The sequence below is a fragment of the Dendroctonus ponderosae genome, unplaced genomic scaffold, assembly GCF_020466585.1.
Source record: "Dendroctonus ponderosae isolate FM_Combo_2020 unplaced genomic scaffold, Dpon_F_20191213v2 Dpon_F_20191213_3, whole genome shotgun sequence".
Taxonomy (NCBI): domain Eukaryota; kingdom Metazoa; phylum Arthropoda; class Insecta; order Coleoptera; family Curculionidae; genus Dendroctonus; species Dendroctonus ponderosae.
Genome location: NW_026018508.1, coordinates 7746554 through 7768735, shown reverse-complemented (window position 1 = coordinate 7768735; position 22182 = coordinate 7746554). Strand labels below are relative to the sequence as shown.

At 32.6% G+C, this 22182-nt stretch overlaps 1 protein-coding gene across 1 annotated transcript in view; it reads right to left on the bottom strand.

Moving 5' to 3' along the window:
• Window positions 1-845: 845 nt before the first annotated feature.
• Window positions 846-22182, bottom strand: part of LOC109539971 — a gene marked incomplete in the record, with an annotated part of 85569 nt that continues 64232 nt past the window's right edge. The window contains 2 exon segments of the mRNA XM_048664981.1: window positions 846-1182; window positions 11608-11806. Of these exon segments, the coding sequence (XP_048520938.1) occupies window positions 1094-1182; window positions 11608-11806 (288 nt within the window).

The following is a 22182-nucleotide window of genomic DNA, read 5'->3' as shown; positions in this document are numbered from 1 at the left end:
ATTTTTTTTTTTTTTTCATTTATATTGAGCTTAAAACCAATTAAATACATATACCCATAGCTCAGTGAGTGCATCCATTATATTAGTTTTGCCAATTTTTAACTGTTATTTGAGAGTTGCTTTAATTAACGTTAAAAGCGCACTCAACATAATATTTTATCGTTTACAAGAACTAATCTTCGAATCTGTTATCGGGGTCTGGTAATAAAGGTTTTTTTCTGGCAAAAATTTCTAAAGTTGATAGAATTCTAGAAATGGGCTGAAGAGGTGCAGTTAAACTTTAGAAACAAATTGGGAAAAGTGGTATTTTCAGCTCAAAGGTTGCCATGTGGAGAAGCAGTTTTTACCAATTACATCTAGTGAAATGGAATTGCATCCCAGCGTTATCTCGACAACTTTTTGCAATCCCGTAAATAAAGGTTGTTCACCGCTTCAAAATGTCAACATAAATAGTATTGTTATACTCCAATAACCTTATGTAACAAAGTCCAAAGTGAAGATCCAGACAACTTCAGTCCGAGGATATTTGACTAATAATTGTTATGATGGAAAGGACCGCTTTTCTTAGCCACTGATAATTGTATTTACGTTTAAAAAAATATCAAAATGTTTTGTTATTTTTCTTAAATCTCAGCAGCCTGCAAATCCATATCAAAACATTTTGAGATTCAATTTAAATGGTAGGTTATGGCATTCTTCATTAAACTAGCACCCTTCAACACGAACCACTTATAATATGTGTTTTCGACAACACCGATGTATTTATTCCTTGGAATTAGCAGCTTTAAACGCATGGCAGAACGTTGCGATGCTGATAATAGCTTTGGATTTTATGCAAAAATTAGTATAACATAACAGCTTTATTTTTACTGAAAGTTTCCACAGAAAGTAAACTAATTGCAACTACAATCAATAATAATTAAACAATACTCGAAATATAATAACTTACTGTGTATTTCAACCAGTATATTCCACAATTCTACTCAAATATAGTACAAACTTTATAACGCTATATCTAAAGTAAACAGCTGTAGACGAATATGTGTCCCTTGACATATTTGACTAGAAAAGTTATTTCCATTAAGGTAATTGTCTATAAATTGTTGATACTAATCGGTATAAGGACAATAAACACATAAATAATGATTTGTTGAACGGAAGCTCTCGACGATGTTTGAGTAACTGAAACAAAATTAATTATTAGTAAAGGCGGAAAATTAATATATGGTACTTTGAGTTAACAAAACTGATATGCAGAAGTTTCCAATCGAATTGTTCAATCTGTTAATTGAACAATATCGGCATGAGTAATTTCGCTATACGGCAATGTTTCAGAGATAATATTTATTGTTATAATGCAAGTCGCTAGGATTTATGATATGGCATAACATAACACTTATTTTCCTTCATACATTTTAACTTGAGAATACCCTACTGTAATAACACCATGGTATTATTCGATGCTCTCTTCTGATCGATATATTGCGTCAAAAGCAGTTCATCTGAAACTAGACTTTGGAAATTCAATTAGACACGCATTAAAAAAATAGTTCTGCAGGTTTTGATGCGTTAAGAATAATTGTTATTGCAACACACAATAAAAAGACAATATATGCTGTAGCCGATACGAAAATAGTACTTTTTAACTACTATTGCTACGAAAAAATATATTCAAAATCAATCATACGAGTGGGTAAATTTTTTGTTTATTTTAATGTCTATATTATGCCTTAAATGGTAGCGATGCGGAATGAAAGTATCTCTTAAATTCCCCAAAAAACTTAAAACCTTAGCAACCATGGTCTTTAAAAATTGGGGATGTCGTTGATAAATATCATATTTTATAATCGTTTAATAAAAGTGGTTTTCGGCTTTGCGTCGATAATAAACTTACTGAGAAAAGTTTTTTTGCCCGAACTCTAGATTCTATTCCTGATGTTAATGCAAAGATCTTTTGTAGCATTAGAATATACCGTGGCAATCTCGAATATCAAAAGCGTCTCATATAATTTGGACAGCCGCTAATAAAATTAATTAGTCACCCGTGCTCAAATGGTGTGGGTGTAAAAATACCCTCAAGGAATTGAAGGAAATGGGTCTACAATTTAGTAGTAAATTCATCAACACAGCATAATATAATGAACAGAACCACTCAATTGTAATAAATCTATGTATAAGATGTACGACTAAAACCGCTTTAAGAAATGTGGTATTTTTAATTATGCGAAAATGTTTTGTAAACTGATTTTTTTTGCATTTTTTTTTTAATCCGTAGGTTTTCTTTGTTATTCTCCGTTGTCAGTTACATATTTTTACGCCAGATATTCATTGAATGCGACCAAGCCAAACCAATCTACTTAAAGTTTAAATTTATGGACAAGGTGTTGACCGCAATTTTAAAGATATCGAGGTGAAACGTGGAACACAGCTACAGTTTGACCACAACGACTGGCCGAATGGCGGGGTATCCAACAGCACCAGGGCTTTGCCCTCACAAGAGCTCCCGAAATATTCGCAACTTTGGATACGATTCTTATTGAATATTTCTAGTTATGTTATAAAAGAGATCTCTTTTCTACGTGCGTAATTTATAAACGGAATATTTTCAAATCACTTTTGTATCTGTCGAACTGTGCTCACCAACGGAACTGCTCAAAATATTGGCTGAACCGTATACACCATTTCTTTAGCCTTTCTGGAGCATTGTCTTGCACCAATTGAGTGTCATCAAATCAGAAAAACACCGAAAACTGATACCTCGGAAATCGGTAGAAAATATTTCGTTATTCCTAATGCTTGACGATACATCTCCAATCCAGCGCTTCCCTTGGCATTGAGTCAAATTTTTCGCTTCCACAAGAATCAATTCATATATGATGAATTATTGAACATTTTCACTCACACCACGGATACGACTAAAACCATCAGATAAGCATTAGGGCCTTTTCGGGAGAGGGCTTTTGGAAATATTTTCACAAATTGGGCTTCAAACCTTGATAAAATATTTGATTAATCATGATGAACTTTTAGGTGGAACGATTTGGGAACTCTTTTAAAAAATACGCCCCAGTAATAAAGTTAGAAATACACAAAAACAGATTCTATAAAGGGAGAGATATTCCCAAAATGATCAACTTTTTGGACGGTTATATAATATTTCTAACATTTTGACCTATTTAGCAAAAGTAACTAATTCCATATAAACATTAATAAAACTTAAATATTAATTAAAACTTATTACTGCTGATCCTGATGGATTCAGATGGATCACTCTGTAGACATAAACCTATCGTGCTTTGCTGCAATTTAATTAATGGAATTTTTCAATAAACCGTGACCTAACTTTGTAAATAATGCGACTGGTGTGAATAGAATAGTTGAAATATGCTTGTCGATAAATCAACAGTGAGCACATCCCAAAGAGTTAATTGTATCCAAATATTGTGACTTTGCCAAGAACGCTGTTACAGTTAGTTTAGTTTGGGTCAATTTTCATTAACTTCGGATAAGTTACTGTTATCCACAGGCACTTCGATTTCCTGCCAGAAAGTTTATAGAGACATGCCGTAATTAAATCTTGGACTTGTGCGAAGTACACACACCTTTACTATGACAATGCAATTTCAAGCATTACTTCACGCTCCTCTAGTTTACTTGCGGCCATTTGTTGCAACGTTTTGTATTATTACGAGTAATATTAGTTCAGTTCTAGTGTCTAACAAGAAATTGTGAATAACACGTTTAGGATGTTTGCTTAATTCTCTACCAAATTCGAAAGCTCGAAGTTTTATATAACTAACAACAAAAAATAACAAAATAATATAATTGCCTTTTGGGTGAAAATATTAAAAATAATGCTGATTTGTTAATAACTATTTGTATTTTTGTTACCCCTACTAGAAACAATTTATTTTTTTTCTGCTGCTATGTGAAAAAAAATATACAAATTAGTTTCTGTGTTTGCAAATGTATTGTATTGTTGCTTAAAAACAATATTTGACTTAATCAAATTATTCCGTACATTTGATAAACCGATAGGGTTTACTGTTTTTCGTGTGGAGCGAAGTTGATTAATAGATGGATCAGAGGAGGCATTCATGCACTGATAAGTTGGCCACCAAGATCACCAGATTTAACAACGCATGTTAACGATTTAAATTTTAAGGCCGCAGATTATTCTAAAAACAAGCACGACACGATGTCAAAAGTACATCGTACTTTCTTGAAAAGACACAATTTATGCCTCCGGGATTAAAATAATGCAATTAGTTCAGTTACTCAGAATTAAAACTTTTCCATATCGTTTTTTGGATCTGAATAATTAAAAATCAGAAATTCAAAGTATCGTAATTATTTGTACGGGATCTAAAGGCCATGTAAAAATTTTACAATAGCCAAAAAAGTTTTAAAGCTAGAAGAAAGAAGAAAATAAGCTAGTAGGACAAAAAAATTAAAATTATTTGTACAGAGTGTAACAAAAATACGGACGTTTATTAACGAACCAGGCGTTATTTTCAATATTTTCTCGCATTAAAAAAGGATCAAATTTGCGTCAAAACACGTTAATTTATGTAGTTCAGTTGATTCGAAACTTACTGAAATTTGCTAATGGCGATAGAAATTATTTGGGAAAAACTATATTAATGTAAAAGTTTGGCGCCCTGTAACGGTAAAATGAAAGAACCTTTAAATATGGGTAAGCTTGCCTAGATCGCCTTATTTGCGGACAGGAAATTTGTATTTAAGCATTGTACAGTCATTTCAGGGACACCCCGTATATGTAAGTATATTCCTCATGAAACAACCTATAATTCTGCACATTATTTACCATTGGCGCCTGACATGAAACAACATACTAGGAGTTGCAGAGCAAAAGATATACTAACATTATACATTTTCAATAATCGAGAAAGGCAACCTTTTAAATAGACTTATTTTCCCAATTATTGTTAAAAACATGTTTATAGCCACTAATTTGTTAAAGAGCTAAATAACATGCCACCCAAAATCCAAGCATTTGAACACATTTTAGCATTGATTGAGCTCTCCATAGAGAAAAACAATTTTCTGAAAGAAAGTTCACCATTTCTGCGTCTTCGCTAAGTTTTAATTAAAGCCACTACGACGTGAAAATATTGGAAGATATTATATTCGCTTACTCAAGAGGAAAATTAGTGACACCGCCAAGTGGGGTGGTAACACCTGCCCTTTTCCGAACTCGTGAAACTGAGAAGAGTTATACCGTGTTTGAAAACGCAAGAGATAAAAAAAATAATCGGCTTTTCCGCACCGCCGCCTGTGCAGCTGAAGTCGAATGGTCCGATTCAATTTCGATTTGAATATAGATACGTTGGTAATTTGAAGACACCGATTGATTGATATTGTTAACGTTGCTGCCGAAAAAACGTTTGAAAGCAGAAATGAAATATTTTTTGGAGATTAGCTTTACCAAATAAAAAAGAATAAGAACCGTGTTTAAATTGAATATGATATGTTCAGTTTAATTAGGTGGGATCGTACTATCAGGGAAAAAATTGAATGATAGTTTTAGGGCCTCTTTCGGAATAAGAACCAATAGCGTCGCAAAATAATCAAATACAAATTCTCGTATAGCTCATTTATTTGAAGCAGAACTGAAACGAAATTAATTGTTACTACTTGTTTGACATATGCTTGCTATCAATTACTCATTCGAAACCTATAGTTCCAATGTTTTATTCTTAGTTCTGCAAATCAATAGTTTCATCAACAATTAATAATCAGCACAAATAGTAAGTAACAATAATAAAATATAACACTTTAAATATTTAGTTTACAAACCCCCATAATTCGGTTGTGCTATAATTTTTTCTTCTGTTTTACTAATAAAAATCATTTATTTTCACAATTCCGTCCAAATAATTGTGTTGTAAGTCTTTGCACAAAAGTTCAAGGGGCGAAATCGGGTCGAATTTGTGACTTGTGAAGCTAATTGATACGCTGCAAGAAGCTTAATTTGAACATCAGTAATAGATTATGTTTTCAATATATTTGGGTATACGATAATAAGGGCACACGGGGTATCAGGAGTAGTTACTTCTATGGGAAATCGCACTGTTTAGTCAAATTAAGGACATTTGCCCGATATAACTAGAGTTGCAATGTAAGACTCGAAAATCAAATAATTTTCCTGGAAATGATGGAAGTTTACGGGTAGGAAAATCAAGTAATTTAGGATCTGATGCTGACGACTTGAGCAGTATTTATAGTAACATAACAGTTGTTTAACAAAACGGTTTTCTATAGAGCAAACTGAGTGTTTAGAACAAATATAGCAAAAAAGGTTGATTTGACTGTATTAAACTGTTGCTTTTTATAGTTGTTTTTCATAAAGCCGCGATAAAGGAAATAAATTATATTCCGAAAGCTTGGTGCATCTACGTTGAAATTTCCATTTTAGCCCTTCTTCTCTATCAAATTTATATCCACTGTGGTGCAACCAAGACAGGGGGAAGATTATGCAAAACTAGAGTGTAATTTTGAAATTTTTTTTTGCCATATAACAGACAGTTCGAGTTTTTCATAATGATTACTGACGTAATTTTTTTAAATTGATCCTATCCCGTGTTATTGTGAACGAAGCTTTTTAGTAGGCTTCCAGGAAATACGAAATTGTCAATACTTTGAACCACAAGTTCCCGAGTAAATCGGTTGCAAATTCAAATGTTTAAAGAGTCTAGAGGCAATAACATTGCTTGCGAAACTCGAAGAAAATACATACTACTCGTGCTTGCGACACGTCAGGAATAAATTGTATTTTACGACTGCCTAAAAACCCGAAAGAGCCACCAGATTTCGTTTTATAAAAAAAAAATTACTGCATAATATTAGAAACTTGTTCAATAATTATTAACTTGCGCCTAGTTGGAGCGAAAGAAGCTGATTCTTAATTATTTTCAATAATTATAAAATCAAAGTAATAAATTCAATTTACTTATTAATAATTGACAGGTACCTTTATAGGTACCTGTCTTTGATGTTTGTTACATAAAAGCTTTAGGAAAACTGAAATTTATAGTAATATACTGGGCGGCCCATTTGAAACAAGCGACTTATGACGAGAAGTATAACCGGAAGTCACACTTTTTTTAAATATTCTCGATATATTGTATGTATTGAATTTTGCGGATAGCAGCCAATATTTGTCGGACACTCTCTACAACGCACTGGTCAAATAATTAATGGCGGTTTTCTGTGGTAAAAATATTACGATTTGGAACAACCTAGTTTGAAAAAAACTGAACAATTCGTAGAGTCAAACTATTTTTTAATGTTGTTTTTCAGTCAGTCACAAAAACATGCAAATGATTCGCTTCTGAATCAAGTTAATTCCGATTCTGTTAAGTAACACCCAAATACCTGGCTTCAAATGTTTTTAAACAAAAAGGTATACACAGTTGGTCTCCTCGGATAAACCGTTTTCCAAACATCTTCAATTTAAATATTCGATGCAATGCATTTCTTCTTAGACGTAAATATAAATCTACGTAAAAAATATTCATTTAGTATGCTGTAATGCTTTTTAATTAATTTGACTCTGCACAGTGATCCTGATGTTTTATCACACAAATTAAATGAAAATTTGTATTTGCATTTGCTACAAAATAATAACCTTAATTTTTTGGAAAACAAACTTCCAAACATAAGAAATTATATTTACTGATGAAGGCAGTAGCTCCAGCTCATTTCCCATTGAAAGTGAAGAATTAGTTAAATGTATATTTCTCGAATCGTTGGGTTGGTAATAGCCAACACGAAGTCCTATTTCCAGTACCCTAGATTTTTCTTTATGAGGATGCCTGAAGTATTTAGTGTCAGACGAAACTATAGATACCCGAGACAAATTATTATTAAAAATTCAAAACACTTAAACAGAAACGTCTATTTTTTAAATTCGAAAAACGTTTGATTAAATATATATATAATAGTTACTGAATATTTAGAAAAAAATTTGTCAAAATATGATCAGTTCTTTTTTAGTGTTATTAAGTTTATTTATTGTTCTGTGCATAAATTTGGTAATGTTCATCAAATAATTATTTTGCTCTTTATTCCATCCATAAATCTCATCTAAGCCTTTTTCCATGAATGCATCGCTCCGAATTGTATGTACTTGCATTGCAGTTGTGCCAAAAACCGTTGAATTTAGGGGTACCAACGAGGAATAACTTTTTTCTTTATAATATACTGGAAAATATTTATTCGTATGTTTCAGACAGAAGTTAGGGCGATTGTAAAGCGAAGCATTTGCTGCAGGCTGCAGGTGTCGCCTTCCAAAAGCCGCCTTAAAGCTGAGCACATAATCAAATTTGTAACCATCGAAAACACTTGAAAATCTGATTAGACAATTTAGAAAAGTAACTTTGACTCTGTTTATTTCTACTTCTCTTCACTTCTGTCATCGGAAATTATTTATTTTGCATTTAAGGCAAGTTGTACAATAAGGGAAATGGTACTATTTTCCCCAGAAATTCGGCGGTATATTTTGTATCATACTTACTGGTTCCTTTCCTCATACAAGAGAGTCTCTCTTTGCTTATATAAAGTGGGTCTTGTATGAATACTAAAACAGATAGTCGTTTAAACGTCCCCATAACTTTATGTCCACTTAAATCACGCCATGGAATAACGCTCGACCATTCGGGCGTTGCTTATGAACACGTTTCAAAATCGCCGTTATACCCACGTGACACTCTACAAGGAAAGAACTGAATTGTGTTTTGACTAAATGACTGAATTGAACCTAATAACTTTGAACGAGTAGGTAAATAGTTGTCGAAGTTCATCCATATATATATTATTAATAAGTGCAAAACCTCCAACAATCATCCAATGCGTCATTCTGAAATGCATCACAGAATCAAATAATTGAGAATGGGTGCTTAGCTCGTCTGCATTACTAACACCAGGTGGTTGGCACCATAGGGAGGGTGTTAAAAACGCACATTAATCACCATCTTCAAACCCAGAAAATGCAATTGAAAGAGCCTTACTACAAAAAAAATTGATGATTCATCATCTGGGGTCTACAAGATTTGATGAAACTGCGCCTAGTGGATTCAAACGGAGAGTCAGCACCAACACTACCGAACCCAAAAGAAGCTGGGATTGGGACAGACGAACAATATGATGTGGCGAAACTCATACATCATCACATCACCTCGGCCCAATCTTCTCCATACATATATCGGCGACACCAGTTGATATGTCCAGTTGAGATATCAGTCTTTCTAGAGAACCACGGAAAGCAATTTCAACCGTTACCTGACTGCATTCAACTATGGTCAACACAGAAGAACAACTTATAAGCCAATATAATGTTTCAACTGATATTTGACCGGCCCTAAAAGCCTGCAAAGTCTTATTAAATCTTATTCAGATCATTAAGAGTTTCTAACAGTTTTAGCGCTTCTGCGGCCTTATTTACTAAACCTTGATAAGTTTGAAAGAGTATTTCTCTTAATACTTAATCTGCTTGGGATGTGTTCTGATTTGTTCTCTTGATACTTCGCTGATCAGAAATTGATTTTAAAAGTTTAATCAGCCTGCGCTACTTTACTCAAGATATTAATGGCTTGCCTCCAATTGCTCAAATAACACATTTGCATTGTGCTAAACTCGAAACTAACAGTATTAAGGAAGTGTGCATTTTCTCTGGCAATTTGGTTCATCTTTTACCAGGCTCACCCGCTGAGAATTCTTGATTAGTTTGAAAATAAGGACTTAAGTACGATATCAAGTAAGTTATGTAAAGTTCTTAGCTAGCTAAAACTAAACTTCGTGATTGAGCATTTTCAGTTGGATACTATTACAAGATGACTCGCACTAACAGATAAGAAAAATATTATTTTGTCTATGATTGAGACCATGTCCATTTTACTTAAAGGTAGCAAAATTAAATATTTTATTCAAATTAGAACCAGTCCGACTGGATGAAAATCAAATATTGCTTCATACCTAACGGACATTGACCTTTTAACTTCAAACTTTGAAATGTTCTTTCTTAATTTTACACATTATTAGTTATGAAAAATGTTAAACTGATAACAAATAAATTTAAGAAAAAAATTAAATTGAATAAGTGCTAGATCTCGTCAGAGCTTCGGACTTAAACAGATGTAAAGTTTTCCTCTATATGCCCTCTTTTTTCTTCTATATGCCCAGCTTTTGCAAATCGGGAAATCAACAAAAAATTATACCAATTAACACAGAAAAACGGGATTAACTACTAATTATCGGGTGGAGAGTATATTTGAGCTTGAGGGTGAAAAGAGAAGCAGGCTTAAGAACTTGAGCGTTTGATCATGTCCTTTGTGAGGAGTCTAAAGAGAGTATAAAGTCGCTGGATTAAAAGTGGTGCAGCGGCAATAGTCAAAGAGGAGACTTGATTTACTCGAATAAAGTTTACTGGTTTAAAATTGAAAATTCAAACTTATCTAAAATTCAAACATTTTCACATACTTTTTTGGAAGAACAACATCCTCATCTATTTCTACTTAAACTATCGTAAATGCATTTACGATAGTTGCTTAGATTATTCGATTAGTCAGTAGCTATATTTTGACTTTGCTCATTAAGTAAAACCAACTTTTCGAAAACAATCCAACAGATCCTTGTTTTGCTGTTTTTTAAATTGAATTTTGATTCCACGATATAAATTTCCATCCCATTCACTGTTCTGGAGAAATTTAACATAATAAAATTTTGACTAGATCCCAATCAGCTTCAAAATGAGTTGTAACTAGTTGCATGTACTGAACTTTCGCCATTTTCAAATTCTCTAAAATTTCTCGGTGTGCGAATAAAGCAGCATAAAACTTGTTGGGGAAGAATTGCTTATTCAAGAATTTGGAACGCGTTGTTTTGATATTCGACTCTCCTCCTTTGTAATTGAAATGCTTATTAAAACTTGATACAACCGTGTGGAAGTACAATATCAAAAGTTTCAGCTGTACAAGTAAAGTTTGTGAGACAGTAGAAAACAGATCCGCTTATTAGAGCTTCGTCCCAATATATAAAATCTCCAAGTTTGCAGCTTATTTAAATGATGATGAGATGCTCATAAATCAATATTTTCATTTTCAATCGAGGTACAGATATGAGAATTTAATTTAATAAATGGTAAATTTGGGAAAGCGTAAATAAAATTAAAACTAGAACGCTAGCGAGATTTAACTAAGTTGCATAGCATGGATTAAATCAGTTAATTAATAAATGTCAAGTTATCAAATAAATGTAACTTAAAATTAACGTTACAAATTAAATTGAAATTAAGAGTTCAAAACATTAACTTCCTCACTTTTTATAAAGTGCTCCAGAGTTGCTTAATCCCATTTTACTCTTGAATGATTGCTGACAGGCAGTCTTTCATAAAAGAATTCGCCGTCCATTTTATAGGAAAATCAATAATACAATCTGCAATAAGTTGAGAAACTTTGAGGTAACAAAATTTTTACGACGAAAATTTTATTAAAACTTGTATTAAATTTCGGGTAATATTTCAGAGAACTTTCTCTGCGTTTTCGTCTGATAAACTTTCGAAAAATTACGCAATAAAAATGAACTTACCTCGAGCTGGAATGGGATCCTTAACGTTGGTAAAAGTGATGTCGGTATCTTGCTGATATAAATCTCCCATTTGAGCCACGCACTTCAGAGTTAATCGGCCGTTGTGGAAATCATTTGGAGAGAGGACCAGCTCCAAAAAAGATTCCGTTCGAATTAGATCTCTATCCGGAATCTTTTTGGTTACAGATTTATCAAACACCTAGAACAATGACAAATAGACCAATTAGAAGATTTCGATACATTTTTTGCATACGAATAAAGCTTTCAGTACTTAAAGTACAGGGTTGAAAACCACTAAGGATGAAAATGAAAGCTATTTTAAAGTATATCATTGCGTACCTCTCGGTCAAAAACAATTACAATTATATTTCACTCGTCAGCTCAAAGAGTATACTAGAACACTAGTAGTTCTAACTTTAGTAGGTATTGGCTTATAAAATAAATTTTAAAATATTATTATTGCTTTCACATGTGTGTGGTTTAACAAGAAATTCAAGAAACGAATGAGGATTTTATACCCGCATACCTTTAAACACTTCTTAGCAAAATTAAAAACTTTATCCTGCGCTAACAATTAGTGAAATTATTATGATAGGAATATTTTGTGCCCATAAACAGTATTCTATTTTGCCGGGTTTTAAAACTGGAAAGGGACACATCTGCTGTAGCTCTTCACATACAAAGTAGTTTAACTCCTGTTGAAATCCCAAACAAACGACTGACCCAAATCATAGGTTTACTATTGCTAGTAAACTACCCCCCAATTTTCGAAACCGTCACAACGAACCATTAAGTGTGCTGAGTTGTGTGAACACTAGATTATTTATTCTGAATAAGTACTTAAATAGAAATGGTAATGAGACACTCAATAATGACAGATATTTCCTAAAAACTAATTTTAATCGCACATATCAAGTACAAAACCAGTTCATGTGTTTACTTGCTTTAAACTGTTGGATGCAATAACTCACTTCACATTTGCTAAACGTGCAAGACAAGCATTTTAGAAAATACCATCAACAAAACCGAAAAATTAATATCAGATAATTTACAATGCCTGTATCGGAGACTTTCTGTGTGATACTTTATCAATGATTTATCGCATGTTTCTTGAGACTGTTTTCGTTCGTATCGTCAATCCAAACAGCTAGTGCAGTCGATATAACGAAAATTTATAGGAGTGTGCCTGATGTCTATAACCCATAAAATTTACGAGTGGAAGTCTAGCGGGGAGGCATGAGTGGTAATTACTTTTTCAGTTTTCAGGAACATTTTCTCATTCTCTCTCTCTCAGGAACTCATTCTTTTTCCATCGGACGTTGCATTTGCTGGAAAATTTAACTGTTTTCCAATATTTTATTTTCATACTTTCTTAATATGTTACGGGATGCTTCAATAAGTAAATACATCAGCGAAATAATTTATGGAAATATTATGTTAAAGTAAGTAGCCGTTTCAAAATTTGTTGAAACCTCGTTATCCAATCTTACTTTATTTTGCCATTAGCAGGTTTGGTGCAATATTTATAAAGCTTTTTACAATTTATTATAGCATAGATAATGTTTTTATTTGTGACTAACTAAACTAAACACGGAACATAACACTTTACCGCATACCAAAAAATACACAAATAATTATTAATGATCATGTTAATGTGCTAGAAATGAAGCATACATTGGTAGTGTGGCTAAGATACCAAAAAAATCATTGTTTAAAGCTATGAGTTTATTTTACCATTAGAGATCATTATTAAAGTTATGAAATAAGAATTATGTGTGGACGAGTGTCCTTTATGCGAATTCGTATGTATAAATTGGATCATTCGCTCCTTTCGCATTCAAAGGCCTTAAGGTTCCAGTTCACTTGGCCAAAACTACCATAAATAACCATTCATTTTAAGTGGAGATTTTAGTATTGATTTTTATTCTCATGAAGATGGATTTGACACACGACATTGTAGCAGATAAAAAAAAGTCGAACAGAAGTGGTATTAAGAACTTTACCTTACTAGCGCCTTAACAAGGATAGAGAAATATACATATTTTCAATTAAAAAAATATGTTAAGTTAAAGCATGTCTCGCAAATGTTTCGATTGTACGATTAGTCATAGACCCGGTATCTCAAAATGCTGCTTGATGGCAAATGCAATATTGAGATTTCCAGAACTGACGACTTGGACAAACACACTGATTTTTTTGTATTCTTGTCTAACTCCTTAAATGAATCGGCGCTAATTTTGCATCATCTTGTAGTGAACAATTCATTGAAAATAACCATCAAACATATTTCCTTGTATTTCATATACACTTGCCCCATTTTGCGGCAACTGTATCTTAAGTGTAACTTTGTGATTATTTTCTATAATACGATTATCCAGTACCGACAACGTAAAGTGTTATTACTTACGTGGTTTACCAAAAATGCATATGTTTCTATGACGTATACCTATAGAAATTCCATTTATCAATACTTGCTGCTGGATAAAAGATGATGGAGGCATTTTTCTCGCTTAAGGTAAACCCGTAAAATTAAATTGAAAATGTTACAAACAAGTAGCTCTTCAAAATTCCATCTAGGATATTAAATCTCCTTTTATTTAACGTCATATAAAGTTGAGAAGCGGAAGTCGCTTTGCAGGAAAGGGTGGAAGTCATTTAATTCGGTGGATGGTCAAAGGAAACTTTATCAAGCGGCACACTTGTGTAAGAGTTAATTAATTCGATTTTAGAGTCTCAACACTTTTCAGTAAAGGCAGAAATCATAATGTTGAAACATGACTGCATAGAAGTATTGAACCAACTCAATTTAGCTATTAAATTTCCTAATACCCAGGTGAAGTCGGAAATTTTGGGGCTTTGACCTATCAGAAGCAGAAATGTGCTGATAGCTGGGGTTTGTTTGTTAGCTGAAAATTGAAAACTGCATTGAAGTGGTACCTGTTGTGTCCAAAATAAAAACGGAGTTAGCATTATTAGAATTAGAAAAAGCATTATTCGAGCCTCTCATCGGCCCATTCACAATCAATCATCCCTTCTCACAATATTTAAACATTGTAGCAAAAAATGCAATAACGTTATATAATTTAAATCTAGAATGAAATGTAGCAAGCGTATAAGTATATATTTACTCGCTTAAAGTGAATGTGTTTTCTAAAAATACAATCAACAATTGCAGCAATCACACAACAATTTAAAAAATACAAGCAACAAGACGATTTTATATACTTATACATAATAAGCCTGGGCCTGAATTTTTTATCGCACCGGCGCACTAACTCAGTTCCGCTGCCGGGAAAATGTTGATGACTTTTTTACTTGTTTTTAGAAGGGCTATTTCTCAATAATATTTTTTAAATTTCTTTCAAGTTCTTCAAAGTTCAGATTTTTCCAGTGTTAGCCAAGTTACTCTTTCTTCTATATGCTCAATTTCCTCAGTTTCACTTAAAAATGTTGACAATCGTACGGTATTTTCGCGAAAAAAAGGTGAAATCCTTTTCCAGTGTCGAATTTGGAACTAAAATAAAATAATTTTTTATGAAATACGCGAAAGTTTACTGTAGACTGTAGACCTCTGAAGAGTGTAGAGTTTTTTTTAAATGCGGGTTTTTAGCTTTGACTTAATTTTTTTGCTTTATTTTTTATTCAAAAGCGATCTATTTTGTAGAGTTTCGCTTAAAAGTACTGACGATCTGGAGGTCTGTTACGCGAAACATTACAAGATAAATTTATGGCTTTGTAAAAATTTTACAAAAACGTTTTTTTTTACAAAAAAAGTTTCTATTAATCAATTCTTTCAACCCAAAAATAGCATTATCTTTTAGTTTTACTTAAAATACTAACAATCTTGGGGTATTTTCTGTGAACAATTGTAAGACAATTTTTATTGGAACACTCGCCTCTTTAACCGCTTTGCAGACATTTTTCGAAAACTTTTTGCMGCTTCGAATTATGGACAAAACCATAATAATTAGTTCTGGGTCTTTTTCGAAACATTTTTCCCGAATTGAAAAAGCGAAAGTTTAGAATCATTTATTTGGAAAACTGTTAAAAAATGGGGAGGTCAATATTTCTAAACAATATTGTCTAAACAGAAAACCGCGTTTTTACTAACGTTTTACCGTAAAATACTGGCAAACTGAACCTTTTATGCAAAAAAATTAGCAGATCGATTTTACAAGAGAACTCGTCGACTTTCTTTTGACTCAGTTGTGTTGTTAGGAAAATCTAGATTACTTTTTTAGTTGTCTGAACAAAGTAGTAAAACGTTACTAAGAAAAAATGTTGGAAACCTTTTTTTTAGGTGTGAAAATTCCAGTCTCGGGCTCGTAACCCTTTAATAAATGACTCATAACTCATTAACCGATGAGTTATGAGTTAAAGTTATAAATGGTAAATTTATTTACCTACTATTAAAAACGTTCTTCTTTACTATCAATAATTAAATAAAAAATTAGTGAATTCGAATTGAATTTCCTGTTTTAACAGGAAATTTAATGGCTTTTCTTATTAATCTGTTTTTACGCCTTAAATGTTACGCTTCATATTTCTGAAAGGTCTGGTTGCCATTTTAACGTATGTAATAGATTTTTCCAGTAGAGCCTCAATTATTAAGACGCATTAAATCGCGTTATTCCTCTCTTAATATAAAGGCACCGACTACGTTGTGTCTGACGGCAATATGCACTGCTAGCAAAATGTTGTGTTAAAAATATTAATTATTTGAAGTTTTGTTGAGCCATATTATGCATACGACGGATGTTAAATTGAACACAATCCATTTTTTTTTCTTTGAGACTTTTATTAGGTAGCTGAATTTTTGGTATTCGTTTAACCACCCTAATTTATTTTCATGTTTCTGTTTTCCTTCAAAAGATTGAAGATCATTTTCAGAGCCCTCCGGTTCTGTACTAAACAAACTTAATTAATACTTCTATTTTGCCATCGCCATAAAATCACGTGAACCAATTAAATAGGTGAAACCCTTAAAATATGCAAAACTATGCGTATGTGCAGTTCTGCAACAAATAGTTTTAATTTCAAATTATGTATCGGGGTATTACTGAATAAGTTTTGTGTGGACATGCACTAATCGAATTTTAGTCTAATTTGGGATACTTATTTATTGCACAATGGATAATATTAGCTGCAAATTTGGCAGTGAAGATTTAATTAGTGCCAGATCAAAAATTATTATAGGTCTATATTGCAATATGCATGTGCCTATTGTTCTAAATAATATCGCTCTCTATATCAAATAATGAGTATTAGCATTGGGTTCACATGCAATGATTTAGGGGAGCTTAGTTTATATGTGTGTAATTTGAATATAAACTAACTAAACTTTTAGCTGTCACGGTTTAGTATGAATTTTTGGGCGAATAAAGGCACAAAGGAATTATTAAAACGGGGTACGTGGGATTTATTACTTATCTTTCTTTCGTGGGCATGAAAACCGCAGCCACCCACGTCAACGCTTAAATGGTATACAAGAAGAAACCCAAACGCTATAGAATCAGTTTAGATAGGGCCGATGTGTAATTACACAAATCAAAGGAATTTAAGGTAATGTTTCTGCTAGAAGAAACCGTAAACTACCTTAAATAATTATGGAATCTCAGTCGTGTGGCGGTATAAAATGTTTCCGCCTTAATTCTGTTCCTTTGAATGTGGCAGCAAGAGATGCAAGCGTCCAGTTATTTTTTTAAAACTTTTCAACTTTTTCTTAAAATTATAATTTAGTTGAATCCACATTTGTTTGGACAGAGTTTAGCAGGGAACCCGATATGTAACATTAAAAACTGTAAGAGTTTATTAATTAATTCCAAATAGTCATACCTAGATAGAAGCAGAAATAAACATCTTATTAGACATCGTTCACTTCGTTTGTCTCATCAGAGGGGGCAATCCAGCACAGGAGAGTTAATTGGAATAAATTGTTGGAAATAATTGAGCAGTTACGAGAAAAACAAATGGTCACAGCCAGCGTTTTGTCGCTTTGTTTTTACAGCTCAATCGATTTACCGACTTAAAAGGTTTTAGAAACCATTGTGTGTTGTTTATTGATATCCCATTAAAAGTGAACGAATAAAATTGAAGCAGCAATTGATTTCTGTCACTCGATATGGTATTGGCACGTTTTCGATACGCACTTTTTTAAACTGGAGGAGACTGTGCCATTAACTCAACCAATTTACTTTTATTAAGGCAGTGCTATCAAGCAGTGAATTGATCAAAATTTCTGAATTAAACTCATTGGCAGTAGTGTTGAGACAGACAATAAAATCATATTATTCGTATTGGTCAATACTGCTTTAACATATTATTATCTGCATAGAGTCAGAGATTACCAGGTCATTCTTCTGGAAAGAGTTTTAACGACGTTAACCGATATGATGAGTTGAGGATATTTGAGTTGATGAGAAAGCTAACATAATATAGCTATATGAGCTGTTGTTACTGRTGCGTTTTTAGCACCCCGAAAGGATAATTAATCTATGATTATACTCAAACTGTAAAGTTTACAGTGTAAACAATTAAAAGTGTTCAGTGATCTACTTGCATGTATTGCTAATATTTTTCAATTGGGTTTAATTGAATAGTTCCGGACTTTTAAAATTGGTTCACGAGGCTACTGGATACCAAAATAATAGTTTTGTTGAAACTTTTGTAAATAATTGAAAGCGTTAATTTAAAAAACCACGAGATTGGAAGCTACAGCCTTTATATTAAATATGAACATATTTTTCCTTGTTGTTTTTAAAAGGGGAGCCCGGCAACGAGATTTCGAATTAAGAACAAAATTCAACGTTTGACTGATTGGCCCCATCACATTTCAATCTGGAATGCAACCGTGATTTATCAACGGGAAGATGGATGATAACAACTTAAAACCTTAATTTCCGAAGTGTCGAGTTTTAAATAGCCTAGACCTTTTTTATACGGATGTCTTTGAATCAAACTTTGGGTTGTACTTTGGTTCATAGAATCATTCAATGAATAATAGCATTCCGTGCCACCATCAGAGATAGATCTGTGTTTTGCAGTTGTAGAAACTTTTGAACTGTTTATTTTTTTTAAGTTCTCACACTGTACTCTATTTATAGTGAATTTACATCTATTGATCAAAATGTGCAACATACTTCCAATAAATGCGTTTATTATTATTTATATACTTGTTAAAAAAATGTTTTCTTGTTTAAGCCAATTCTCAAAAACTTGTAACCGCTATTCATTAAATGGATATTTCTTCATTATTCGTCTTTTGCTGATTAAATAATTACTGATCCATTTAAGAAAGAGCAACTAAACCGAATTTGTTAAAGATGTTTTGTTCCGATCATTGACTCTTCCTTTTTTTTTCTTTTAGTAGAACAACTACTCACCATTTACTGAGTACTTAATCAGCTATAACTCCAAGAATTGCTACGATTAATTACTTCTGCTTCTAACTAAAAATTGTTAACTTCTAACTAACTATTATCTTGTTTGCGAATCCTTATCTGCAAATTATACTATTATGGTTTTTTCATTAATGATTTATATTTATTTATGAGGTCGTAATCTATAATTAGAGTATATTTTTAAATTATTGCTTGACATTATACAATAAATAATTATATTTAATCRTAGTAGATTAATTTCTGCATACATAAGGAACTCTTCATTTACATTAATTTACCAAAAATGCAATCTTACGGCGGTGCTATTTCTTGGTTGTAGTGCAATCTGATTGACTGGTACAACTTACAGATGATGAAAAACGTAATAACSCTGAAGTGAATGTTGTCTTACTGTAATAATTGCATTTATTTTGTGCTTACACTCTGATACAACAAAAACGTATTTTTGTTTTCCACTAATGCCTTCTTTGGTAATTATATTATATTTATCTCTATCTCGGCAGAGTCAATGTTCGATTTCGTTCCGCAATAAAACTCTTATTTGTTTTTAGGAAATATTAGATAAAGTTTTCTACTCACGTGAATGTTTACCTTCATTCGACATGATCAGATTAAAATTTCTTCAATTTCAAAGTCTTAAATTGCGTGTTTCATAAAGTTTCGGATATAAATTGATAATATACAAACTCTCGTAATGGTGACTAAAGTACGAACAGAAAGACAACAGAAGGTTGATGAAAAAGTTTTCTGGTAACAAATGTGACTCTTCAGTCGATTTTGTCTTAAAATGGAAAATGTAAGAACGGATTTGGATAAGCAACTATAACGATGTTATCCAAGACCGTTCAGACACATTATGCAAATATTCGAAATCCCCATTTATGTTTAAAACTCCATTAGCTGCTAATGTTTAAAACAAATTGTAATTACCATGTTCTACATATTTTGCAGGATTACACAGGTTTGGAGGCTTATAGCCGAAACAAATGATTTGTTTTTATACTTCGCTAGAGGTATCTGGTCAAATATTGAAACAATCATGTAGCTTTTTAATATTTCTAATTATTCCAGGATTTTCCTGGTAATTGATTATGCAATTTTTTCTTATTTAAATCATCGATCAGCATTAATTAATTCCCACGGGCAATTTTTGAAAAAGTATTTAATATTTAAAATGCAGTGTAATGAGTAGATATTCAGCTGAATTTTAATTTCCATTTTCAAATTATTGCACACATTGCTCAGAGAACGTAATCAAATTGGTATTAAACCTTTGTTACAGTTAACAATATTTTACTTTTGTATGGAGTTGGACAAATCGCTATTAAATTCCCTATACTAGTAATTAACAAAAAAGCAACCGCTATTTCATTCCAAATTGATATAAATTATGTTCTTTGAGTGACTTTTACGTAACTCAAATCAAATTAGTTGACATAATATAGGTATTATAACTAGATTCTAAGTATCTATTTTTCCAATTTATTTTGCTATTCCTCAACAGTTCAAATTGTGCAGGATTATTGATGGAATTTTCAGTTGATCGAAGCGTCGGCAAATTATATTGCATGTTCAAATTTCCTAGTTATCAATATCTCCCCATCATAGCCGATGATTTATTTCGTTAAAAAGTATCTAGAAATGATAATAATTGACACATGCACACTTTCACAGCAGATGCACGAAATCATTTGAAACGAGAGAAGAATTACCATAAGCTCCCGGTCTTGGTGAATAATTTAACAATAATAAAAATATTGGGAATTAATTTCCGGACAACTAATCTAATTTTTCTTTAATGCCATTACGACGAGATAACCGGCCAGCAACAATCCAAATTGTTACAATTCGCGGAAGTATGGAAAAATATGAAAATTACTGATTTAATTTCTTGGCGAGTGCTAGCAGTTTCTGTAAATTTTTCCAAGATATAATTTCAATTTCTCCATACATATTTTTGTATCTGTTATTTTCGCACGTCGAAAATGTTTGACAAAATTTCAAGGGCCCAAAACAGTTCAGTTTGCTCATATTTTCAACACCATCCTTTAGTTCCTCTATTTTGTATATTCTTATAATTGGTAGACAAAAAAAATTAATTTATGCACTTAGATCAAGCAATATTAATGACTAAAGTCCAATTCATGTACAGCGAAAAATAGAGATAGTTTTATAAATTTACATATAACTGCGCTCTAACAAAAATATATGATTCAACAGAAATTAATATTTTTAAATCACCGCCAACAAACGCTCAAGCTGGCAACAGCCCAATATGAAAGACATTCTTTCGAACTAATCTCAGACATGAGTACATTTCAATATGACGTCTGAAATAGTGACGTCACTGTCATATAGGTTGATACAGCCATTGTTGGATTCCTACTGAAACTGTAATATTTTCGCGATTATTCAGTTTTGTTTGAAATTCTAAACATTCCTCTAAACACTCCTGAAAGTTTCTTTTAATATTTAAAGTTACTAAGAAAATGTCAGTCAAAACTTATTATTTTAATGCATTAGATCTTAAAATGCCAATAGGCGAAAGGTTACTTGTTATAGATACCTGACACATTAGAACTTTGAATTTTCTGTTTTGAGCTAGTTTTTGGTAATAAATCGAACTGATAATGTGTTAGTAGGGATGGTCGGTATTTAACGTAACCGCTAAAATAACATTGTTAGAAACGTGTAACCTGAAACCGTAGTTACAGCTAGCAGATTTAACCGGCTGTTTTTGGAACCGTCTCAGAAACCCGAAAAAGCCGTTGGCAACAGTACAGAACCGATGCGACACCGTCGAGCATTTATCTAGCTGCAACCGTTTGTCAATTTAAACCGTTCTTTTTGGAACCGTATCATTAAACCGAAACAGTCGAGCGCACTTCGAACCAGCTGCAGCCGTTTACCGATTAGCTAAATGGTTGTTTTTGGAACCTTCTCATAAAACCGTAACGACGGTGCCCACCAGCACAGAACCGATGCGACAACGTCGAGCAATCTTTCCAGCTGCAGCCGTTTGCCGACTTAAACCGTTCTTTTTGGAACCGTCTCATAAAACATAAAAACCTAAACAGTTGTGCGCACTTCGCACTAGCCGCAGCCGTTTGCCGATTTAAACGTTTTTTGGAACCGTCTCATAGAACAGAAAAAGTGGTTCGCGTCAGCACATAAC